The 11,403-nt window shown below is 42.7% G+C and overlaps 1 protein-coding gene across 1 annotated transcript; it reads left to right on the plus strand.

Annotated features, from left to right (window-relative positions):
- Positions 1-1,130: 1,130 nt before the first annotated feature.
- Positions 1,131-10,759, plus strand: rpgrip1 (RPGR interacting protein 1; the record flags this gene model as incomplete). The annotated part of the gene is made up of 30 exons (XM_034557769.1): positions 1,131-1,206; positions 1,523-1,576; positions 2,201-2,318; positions 2,490-2,695; positions 2,796-2,898; positions 3,061-3,201; positions 3,439-3,544; positions 3,701-3,724; positions 3,818-3,964; positions 4,053-4,126; positions 4,409-4,623; positions 4,822-4,928; positions 5,053-5,103; positions 5,196-5,375; positions 5,501-5,618; positions 5,798-5,961; positions 6,045-6,375; positions 6,605-6,765; positions 7,358-7,590; positions 7,834-7,949; positions 8,131-8,327; positions 8,631-8,687; positions 8,801-8,985; positions 9,163-9,217; positions 9,301-9,358; positions 9,641-9,735; positions 9,859-10,048; positions 10,137-10,221; positions 10,342-10,469; positions 10,584-10,759. Coding segments are annotated over exons 1-30 (3,951 nt in total), but the record flags the coding sequence as incomplete, so codon positions are not given.
- Positions 10,760-11,403: the final 644 nt, after the last annotated feature.

The raw sequence follows: 11,403 nt of genomic DNA on the forward strand, positions 1-11,403 counted from the left end.
CTCCCCTTCACTTGTGCTCAGTACAGATCTTAGACCTGCCTCACTCCAGTAATATCCATCCTCAGTCATCACAGGCTAACCACAAAACTGACTTCAGACCACCTCTTAGATTGTACAGTTTGACAACTGCTAATCAGATTAGCACAGGGACAGGATTAGCCTCCAGGCAGATGGAGCACTGAGACAGCTTCAGGATTTAGTCTTTGGTGGAGGCATTATGCACACACGGAGTACTGCACACTCACAGGTATGTCGCTGAACTAAATGATTGCACATAATCAATTACCACTTATGAGTTCCTTCAATAATTTAGGAATTCTGAAACATCTGTGAAGAGAGAGCTAAGATAGGTGTCGGGGAAGGAGTAAGGGATGAAGAGGGATTAAAACTGCTATCATTCAAGCACAGGGCAGAGCCGAGAGCCTACATGTTGCACTTTACTCCATACTAAAACAAGAATGCCCTTCAAACCTCTTTGGATGACTGACAGACGAGGGTGAGTCAAATGTTGTTAATAGTTTTTCTGTCGGTTACTGTACGAAGGAATATCAAAATGTAAACCAATGTCCTAATAGTAGGTTTCCTGTCATTTCTCACTAATTGTGCAGCAATGTAGACCTTAAAATGGCCAACACATTTGAAATTGCCTATTTTGCTAATAACTTAGTTGAAAAGTAACAGGGAAGCTTGTGGATGACAGCTTTACTCGGGCTTGAGCAGAGTGTTTTTCTGCAACTGAGAACATATACAGACCTTAATGTCCTGCCTTTTGTCATTAACTGGGTTTAAGTGTATCTGTATTTGTGTAATACAACGCACTGACTCCAAGGATCCTTGGATCTGGTTAACCCTTACATTGCTTGAAATACTAGGACAGAGTGATTCTTTTTAAAGCCCTATAATTACACAAATGTAAGCGTGACAAGTTATAGTCGCAATATTGAATTTAGATTTCTCTTTTTTTTTGGAGTCCTAAGAACCTTTCATGTACCCGTTGTTAGTCCATATTCCTGTCCGTAGCTTCAGCTGGATGGAGGCCAGCGAACCAGCAGTGGAGATCAATATGACAAGTTTACTACTGTGACGTTTCAAAGGCCGGAGCTGAGTGGAGAGGTGTGAAGGCGCCAGTGATGGACGAGACAGCCGGGGACCTCCCAGTCAGAGATGTGGGACTGATGAGGTCGGGACTGATGCTAACTGTACCAGGTTTGTGTGTAGTCTTTTGGCAATAAGATAAAACTATATATGAATTTGCTCTGTTGTGTTATTACTTGCCTTATCTTCAAGCCATGACATATATTTCCTGTGGAAACTGGAAGGGTTTAAGATCATAATGTGACAGTGGGGTTATGGCAGGAGGCCGGCCCACCAGGCAGGAGGTATCGCGAAAGTTGGGGTATTTAGTTGTAAAAGTGAAGGTTATGGGGTTTAGGGAATTCATTGACTCAAAAGACCTTGGGAATTCTGCAATAGAAGTGCATTCGTTGTTTATTGTTTGATTAAATCTGTATGTTTTCTCCAGATACTCTACGGGATGTGAAGACATGGAAGAAGCATCATGCCATGAAGAAAAAAGGTAATATATATACTGTAGTGTCACGGGCTGTCGCTAGGACAGGCTAGCCTGGGGCGGTGCCAAGAGAGAGATGAACACAGGCACGTCCGAGGGTATTTAACAAAAGTCCAGGTTTATTTCCCATCCCACCAGCAAGGTAACATTCAAAAACAACAAAGTATCAAAAAAAAGGTCCAGTTAGATAACGCAAAACATCCCGGAGGAGAAAGTGGTTAATTAACCAAACAAAAACTCAATCCTGGTGAATCCAGGCTACGAGGTCCTCTCCCTTGTTGTCCTCTTCCAGGTGCTCGTGGGTTCACCTTCCGCTCTCCCTTCTCCTTCCCAGGTGCTCTCCCTTAAGTCTCCCAGCCCTGCCTCAATCAGGTGCCTTAAGCAGCTGCAGCTGGGTGAGCGGTGAGGCAGGCTGGGAGATGTAGTTTTTGCACTGGTGGCCACTCTGTAGCGCCCATCCACTACCTGTCCCCTTGTGATGCCACAATACATATATATATAAATGTGCCCTTTCAGTGCATCCAGCCCAGATGTTTAGCCTTTCAATCAAAAGCATTCAAAAGTACCTTTTCATAAACATAAAGAATTAGTGTTTTTATTTGTTTGGCTTTTTCGCTCTCTCTTCAGCAGAGCCTCAGCGCCTGTTTCGGTTTCCCAGGGAGCACCTGGAGGACCTGTGTCTCAGACTGCAAGAGGAAAACAGTGTGCTAAGACAACACACTCGTACACAAGAGATGAGGTTACGCAGGTAATAGAAATATTGACACTGACTGTACCTAACATAAGTCAATGTGCCGTCTCACAGTAGCTGTTACAACCGTCTCTTTTGTAGCCTTGGGATGGGATTTAAAGATATAATTTATATGATAAAGACAAGTCTCATAATATTGCTTGTTTTACCTCCTCTTCCTTGACTCAGGATGTCTACCAGACTGATGCGTCTCCGTCACCTCCGTCCTGGATCCAATGGTGTGAAGGAGAGGGACATGGAGGACACCATACAGGAGCTGGAAGCCTGTGTAGCTACACTGGAGAGCCAGAAAGGGTTGCTGCAGAACAAACTCAGCCTGGCCAAGCAGCACATTATGGACCTCGGGGGATGCACGCCATACAAGTTCAATAAAGGTGTGTGTATTTTTGCATGATTGTGAGCCAGGGTAACTACTGCTTCCTCTTCCATCTCTGACCTTCCACTCTTGCTTCTTCTTCTTCTCTTACTTGTCAGGTAAATATATGGAAGTGGAGGGCAGAGTCAGGAGAGCAGCCCAGACTGCCCCGCCCCGCTACGGCCCCACATTGGAAGACACCAGGGAAGAGATGGAGATATTGTACGTGTGTGATGTTCAGAACACTGAGCAGATGGTTCCTAACCTCTAATCATATCACACCCCACCCACTCTTCATTCTGCTAACTGACTCTTTCTCCACTGTCACACCCTTAATTCCAAACCCCATCATGACTCCATGCTGACCGCCCTCAAACCTCCCAGCAGGTCCAGTGTAACCGAGCAGGTGAGGGCTGCAGAGCTGGAGCTGACTGCGCAGGCGCTCAGAGACACACTGCGAGAGAAAGAGAAAGAGATAGAGGGAACTGTGAGAGACATCAGGAAGCAACAGGCTGACAGACACAGGTGGCTACAGAAAACATGCAAATACTAAGATAATGGCTTTTTTTGTTTTCCTACAGGATAAGCCGTTAAAGATAATGGATGGATGAATACATTTCAGTGTACTTTGCTAAAGTTAAAACATTTTAAATGATACCATTCTCATTCAGGCAAGGGGAGAAGTGTGATCTGTTTTCACTGCCGCTTGTACAACACCCATGTCAATTAAAATAATAAATCCTGTTGTTGTCTCCATGTCAGAATAACTATTAGAGAGAATGTGGATCTGATCCGTCTTCAAAAGCAACTTTCAGACAAGAGCACCGCTCTGAGAGTCACCCAGGAGAGGTTCAACAGCCTGCAGGAGGTTAGATGACCTTATTTTTTTGATAAATCATTCATTTCTTTTATGTATTTACAGTATCTTAAGAATTTGGGTTCAGTACTTTAATCATTTATCACATATATCTCATTGATCCTCAAAAGACAAATATGTAAATGTGCCTTTCTTCTTTCTTTCCAGGCATATGAGAATCAGCTCGAGGAGGTAAATGCCTCGTTACACAAACAGCTTTATGAATACCTGGAGTAGTCTGATACTTAACTCATATTCATTTTGAGTAACATGTTTTCACCCCAGCGTCAGAGGTCACTGAGTGAAAGCCAGGGAGCTCTGCTGGAGAAAGTGGAGGAGCTGACTGAACAGCTGAAGCAGGAGAGACAGAGAGCACTGGAACTGGAGGGACAACTTACCACTAGTACCCTGTCGCTACAGACCCTGGACAAGGTACCGCATCTGGCATGTATAAATCCAGACTAAGAAAGATTTGAGATTATGTAACGTGTTGTACGTTTTTTATATAATTCACTTTCAGCTACAGGACCGTCTATCAGACCTGGAGGGAGAGAGGGATCTAATAAAAGAAAACTATGACGCTCTATTAGAAAGGTGAGAGTTAAAGTCCCCTAGGCCCTAAATCTTTAAGATGTTAGGGTGCACATTAACCAGGAGGTTTTAGAGATCATAACTTGGCTTCTCTGGAAATTGAGATGCACGGTCAATGCAAGTTGCCTTGCAGAAGCAGCAGAACATGACTTTAGATTAGGTTTATGTCCATATGAAAACGTCTTTAATTATTCAAGGACTACTACACATGTACAGAAGTCCTAACATATTAGAATGACTTTTTGATTTTGTGTTTCACCTTATATTCACCCTTTTCCTCCCTAGTACTTTATCTTTGCAAAGCAATCCCGATGGCATGGTGGAACGACATAGAGATGTGAACCAAAGGAGGGAGGAACAGGGAGAACATACCAGCAGGATGGACATCCAGAGACTTGAAGAAATGCTGCAAGAAGAGAGGGGGGAGAGAGGCAGGCTGGAGAAGGAGAAACTGAGACAAGAGAAGGAAATGTTGGAGGAGAAGAGGGAGCGAGAAAGAGGTAGGAGTCTCAGCATGGTGGCACTGCATCGGCTCCGGTTTGACAACAAAGGAATGGAGTGAAATAAATACTTTATTTTATTCTATTTAAATTAGACCCCAACACCTGAAGCCTCAACTCTTCCCGTGCCAAAAGCAAACAGTATATTAATTTACAATCCCATTTATTGACTCATTCGTCCTGTGTTGTTTCATTAAGAGTCTTCTGTGACTACGATTGACAAGCAGGAGCATCTGGAACAGGAGGCTTTCCAGTACAGAAGGCAGATTTCTACTCTACAGGACAGACTGGACTCTGTCACAAAGGTCAGAGATGAAGGACTGAATAATATACTGCTGAACAGCTGTTTCACACATCAGTCTCCTATTTGTTTTCTGGGTGCTATCCTGTTTTTAGCACACTTTTCATCATCTCTCGTCTCTCTTCCAGGAGTTTGACATGAGTATTGAGGATCTCAGTGAAACTCTGATACAGATCAAGGTTTGCACACACTTTTTAAATAAAAAAAAAAAAATCTCTTCTCGAACTTAATTGCATTTATACCTTACTGCATTCTTTCCCCCCAACTACAGGCATTTAGGATGCAGCAAGAGAGCAGAGCAGGGCTGGATTTTCTCTGGGCCAATGGGAAGGTGGAGGATTCGCCCCGTGAGCTGATAAACATCCAGGCATTGCATGCTGAGACTGTGCTGGAATTACAGAAAACCAGAAACCTTCTACTGCTGGAGCACCATATCAGTAAAGACCTCCAGGTACACACACACATACACAATAAACACATTTGTCAAATACATGTACACTGTGCAACATTGTAATAAGAATGGTTTCTCCTCCCATTTTAACTGAACTGGTCTTTGATCAAACTCTTGTTCCCAAGGAAGAGTTGAACACAGTCAACCAGAAGATGGAAAGAGAGAGGCAGGAGAGCTGGAGGAAGATCTCAGAGAAAGACAAACTTTTATCAAAAAAAGCTATTCAGAGCAATGCTTTACAAGGTATGAGCAACACTCATTTCTATACTACAAGATGCAAGAGAACCCAATATAATTCCTAATATGTTATGTGCCGTCTATGACTAAATCATTGACATGCAGGAGGTGTTTGCGGTTTATTCAGAAAGAAATCTGGCTAGTAGCATCAGAATCTCAACACTATTTATTTTTCTACTCTAAAGCTCAGTTGAAAGAGTTAGCATACAGCCCAAGGAACTGCAAGCGGACCATACCAATGCAGTACACCTGGCCAGCTGGAGACCAGGAGGTGGTAGAGCCCATTGAGGAGGACATGTCTTTATCTCAGCTGAGGGCTGGGGAGTCACTGTTGGAGATCCACCTTAAGGTCTAACAAAAACTACCTGAATTCGTTTTTTCATTTCAAGTTTCCTATGGGGCTGAAATCTGTTTGTTTTTTTGCACCTTCAGGCCGCCACCTTCACCCCAGCAGGGCTTCGTACCATGGGCAGCATCCACCTTGAAGACATTGTGACCTTCTGCACCTATAGTCTTTTGGACTTTGAAGTGCACTCCACCCCTCTGGTGTCAGGCAACCAACCAGACTATGGCTTCACGTCATGCTACGCTCTCACAGCCCGAGATCTGGGGAGGCTGGGAGCTCAAGGATCAAGGGTCAGAGTAGAGCTCCACCAGGCGTTAGGAGGGGTCAGGTTTGTGACACATGGAAGTGGGCAGATGTCCCTCATGGGTGCTATGGAGCAGAAAGGGGAGCGCGTCTGTGGAAATGTCAATATCACAGGTGAGTGTTATATAAATCGAGGTATGATGCTAATTATTCTGCCTACAGTTTGTTAATATGAAGTCATTGCCAGTATGACATTTATATACCTTAATTGATACATTTCCTTTTACATATTATGTTATAATTGCTCCTATTTGTGACATAATGCACTGTGTGTGGTCATCTTCATTCTTTTGATTATTACTTTTCTAAAACATATCTGCCTGCCTATCTGTCTCCGTCCAAGGCTCTGAGGGTGCACTTGTTGGTGTTGTGGATTTCTGGGTGCGCCTGTTTTATCCTGCAGAGCCCATTGACACTATGGCAGAGATAGGAGCTGACAGGAGAACAGCGCCACAGAGGAGTCCTGTGCACATCACTCTTGGCTGGCAGGATGCTGGTCATGAGGTAAAATAGGGTGATATGTTGTCACGACCTTAAGTGCTGTGTAGCCACGGAGGTTGTTTTGTCTTTATTTTCTTTAGACTGTGATTTTCTGTTACACCCGTTCCAGGGGACATCTGAGCACAGTATCACCACGGGTCTCCCTTTCTCCCCACCTCCCAAATAAGGACCAATGCTGCCGTGATACAGTCCACAATATGTATTTAATGTTATGGCTCACCCTGAAGATTATTGATACCACGTCACAATAAATACATATTGTGGACTGTAACACCGCAGCCTTGGTCCTTATTTGGGAGTGGGGGAGAAGGGTTTGCTGCCCATTGTTATGCTGCAGGCGCTCGGTTTTCCCTGAGACCGGGCGTAACATAAATGTGGAGGGTGGAAAGAGGCAGACTAGAGACTTTTTTAGAGACAGTCACAGTTACTCTACCTCACAGTGAACGTGTAAAAAAAAATGTCTTCCTACCAAAGAATAGTTCTGTAGAAAGCGGTTCACAGAGAGATCTGTGGTTTAGCCAGTGTAACAGAGTTATGTTATTTTGAAATCAGCACAATTCATATATTATACTTTTTTTTTTAATACTGTTTGCAGGCGTTACATGACTATGGTGGGGGGATCCCCAATGAGTTGGTGGTTGTGTTGGAACGCTGCGTGGGTCTTAATGCTCGTTGGCCTGGACTTCTTCCTGATGCCTACTTGACATACAGGTTCTACGACCTGCCGCCTCACGTCTCTCAAACGGTCCAGTCCACCGCTGACCCGGTGTTCAGTGATACTACCAGCTACCCGCTAGCTGTAACAGCTGATGTGTTGCACTACCTGAGGTATAATCAAATATGTACTATTTTGGAAATATGTTAGAAATTCTGATAATATTGAAGGCATTCACGTGTTGTAAAGCTTTCTTACATTTTCAAGTTTTTTTTGTGTGCATGTCGTTTTTTTTAACTACTGGGATAAATGAACTTGAGGACAATCTTAATATTTAACTTTTGTTAAAGTTAGTGCTTTAGATAATCCCTATTTTTGCTAAGATATTGGAAATATTCAACTCTACTTTTGTCCAGGTCCAGCAGTTTGTGGGTGTATGTGTTTGATGACAGCGAAGACCAGATGCCGCCATCCTATCTGGCCAAGACTCCCATCCCACTGCGAGCCATGGCCACTGGCAGGGAGATCAGAGGTGAGAGAGAGAGAGAACAGTAAACAAATTACACTATAATTCTTCATCTCCAACTAGAGGAAACATTATTTTATATGAAAGTGGAAGCAAAGATCATATATTCACATGATTACATCACATATCAAAACCTAAACGACGAATTTAGGAGTGTTTTTCTCAGTTTTTCTCTCTGTCCAACCAGGTGACTACGTTCTAAGGGATCCAGCTGGTGGACCTCGGGGCATGGTCAGGGTCTTGATCAAATGGAAGTATCCCTTTCAACCATCGGCGGACACTGTGCTGGTTAGACAGGGAAGACAGGATATGGAAAGATCTGAGAAGGAGGAGAGGAGGAAAGAGGAGGCTAAAGCATCACAGAGGCCTATAGCCAAGCCCAGAGTGAAGGTGATCTTATTTATTCTAGTGAGTCAAAAGGTATGACAGTTATTGATAATGCTCTGGAGAACTGCACGAGTATTTCATGAACATTGGTTTGTAAATGATGAAAAGCAATGTCATCCATAACCCTCTTCCAAAGTAAATGTACCTCTAAGGAGCGTTTAATTTGAGAACATCGTGCAGCTTGACTTTTGGGAAAAGGAATCATCAAAAATGAATGTGTAAATGCTAAAATGGATCACATGACATAAATACAAATTCCTGTGACCCCTTAATGCCTGTTCTACTGTGGCTTTACCGCAGATTCAGCTACTTGAGCCGAGAGAAACCAGAGCAGTGCAGAAAGGGACTAAAGCTTTGGTAAGGTTTTAGGCGCCAACAAAAGTAGCACATTTACAGCTGAACTGTGTGTTTCCATCATCATTTAAGCACAGCAACTATTTTATTCACATGTGGATTCGTCTGTTCTACAGCCACGGCCTCCAGCTGTAAAACAGAAAAGTTCACAGAACATACTACCAGACCAATCCACCTCGGTGAGACCGCTGGCCACAGGCAGGAAGAGATCCACCAAGAGGTCACCTGACCTTTACCACGACACACCCCATCTCACGCCTGAGCCTAGACTGACCACACCCTCTCATTTGCCAACAAGAAAGTAAGTTTGCATTTCATTAACTTGTTATTGTAGAACTTGATGAGCTTGATGGAGTTCTTGGAGATTTAGGATTTGTATAGAAGGACAACAAAGAGAAACTTTGTAGAAACAACCATCACAAATGTTTTAACAGATTGTAATTGTTTGAAATGGTTCTGGTTTGAATCTTTTTTTAAGATCTTCACCCACCACACTGTCGAGTACAAGCTCTGCCAGCGATGTCAGGATTCAGGTAGGAGGAATGAAAAACACAGGTAGTTAGAATTGGAAGAGATTGGCTGGTAAATGGGCTCATATAACATTTATTTTACTCAGGACCTCCTCTCTGTGGATCATGTGTCAATGGATGAAGAGGAGGAGAGGAGTGAGAGTGGTAACTATTCACGTAACCTACATGTAGGCTTTCACACCGGCTTTGAGTTCCTTGCATTAATTTGAATCCTCACTATGCCATTGTTTAAATATTCAAAAGACGTTTATCTAAGAACCCTTTTGACCTCAAAACCTTTAAAAAATATAGATATTTACTTTACAAAATATACCAGGAACATATGAAGCTGTTGTATATTGACAGGGCTTTTGTTTTGAGGCCAGCCAGTCAAGTTGAGAATATAATGAATCCAGTTCTTTCTCTTTTATTCTTTTTATTAAACAGCTGCTGCAGGAGTCAGTGAAGTCCCAGAGTCTTCAGAATCAAGTTCCTCACAAAGCGACATTGTCGTCATTCCACCAAAACGGAAAATGAGGAAGGTGAGAGAAAATGTATGAATGAAAAAGAAAAGAGATTGTGCTGTTATTGTCATCTGTATATCTTTGGATCTACTATAAGGTCATATCATATGATATAAAGAGGCGATTTGTTCTATGTTTCAGGGCAACAAGCTGAGAGTTGAGATTCTGTCCCTGTCGTTTGAACCGTCCTCACGCGTGGCGCTGGACAAGTCAGTGCAGCGTGTTTATGTGGAATACCGGCTGCTGGGCGTCCCGATGGAGACAACAGAAACGCCCATGTCCCTCCGCAAACCCACAAAGGGAGAGGAGATTCACTACAACTTCACACGAGGTGAGTGTGGGCGAGCTTTGGGTGTAGTTGTTTCTGGAAAGTTTTAATTGTTTTATAACTTCCGAATCCTCTTGTTTGTCTCTCTCAGTGATATATGTGGATGGTTCACAGTCAGCTCCACTCAGACAGCATCTCTACACCATGTTGGAGGGCACTGACCCCAACCAGGGCAGGTAGTGTCATCAGTGTCTTAAAATATGAGCAAATACATCAGTTTATTTCCCTGCAATTTACGGATGTGTCCGGACCCAAACCACAAAAATGAGGTGTCAATGTCTGTGTGTCATGGCAAGGTTAAAGTTCACCGTAGTCAGTGAGCCGATGGACGACGACGAGGAGTGTGTGGATGTCGGACATGCTTTTCTGGACCTGCAGGAACTGCTGCTCACTGGAAATGATGTCAGCGACCAAGAAATTGATGGTAGGTGTTGTATATGTGTCATACTTTTGATACCTTTTGATGAAGACTTAAAGCAAATCGATTGTGAGGACAATGTGTGAGTCGGCTTGTCCCTGTGTCTCTGTTTTCCTCCAGTAGTTAGTGTGGATGAGGACAAGGAGGTGATAGGAAATCTGAAAGTGTCTCTGGAAGCAGCGAAGGCTCTGACTGGGATATACCAGGAGTTTCACCAGAGAAGCGAGACGAAGAAAGAAGATGACACAGATGAAGAGGAGGAGGAGGAGGAAAAAGAATTAAAGGAGAAAGAGGAAGAGAAGAAAAAAGATCAAATACTGATAGATTATGATGATGATAGTGACTTCTGAAAGCAATTAGTTTGAGACATTATGTTCTGTACTGTTTGTAGCCTCTTTTTCAACATGTTCCAAAGCAATTAAATAAAGAGACATTTTTGAAAGGCATATGATGCTGTTTCTTTCTTAAAGTTTCTTTATGGATTTTTAGAAATTTAATTCTCCAAGTTTTTCCGGTACATCTTTATCATGAACTTGATTGACAGTGTCTTCTTAGTAAACCTTTTCCTGGCTAGGCTACATTTGTTTCTCAACTAAACTCAAAGCAAAGCACTCTGAAAAAGGAGTTACATGATTGTGTGTATTGTTATTCAAAAAGTCATTTTCCGTAAGCCTATATCCTAATACTGAGGGTAACTCAATAGATTACATTAGATTAGTGTTAAACAGATGATGATCTTGTGGTGGAACTGTGCCTCTTCTTGCAAGAATAAATGATTTCACTTATATTAAAATGTAAAATATTACATGGGCTAAGTAGAATTTGTAACGTAAAAGGAAGATGTGTCAAATGTAAAGTTTTTTTTATCACTTTGCAATTCCATTATTACTAAACACAGGGAAAAGTCCTCAAACCGCATCTCAAACCACATGTCAATTTC

The sequence above is a fragment of the Cyclopterus lumpus genome, chromosome 18, assembly GCF_009769545.1.
Source record: "Cyclopterus lumpus isolate fCycLum1 chromosome 18, fCycLum1.pri, whole genome shotgun sequence".
Taxonomy (NCBI): Eukaryota; Metazoa; Chordata; class Actinopteri; order Perciformes; family Cyclopteridae; genus Cyclopterus; species Cyclopterus lumpus.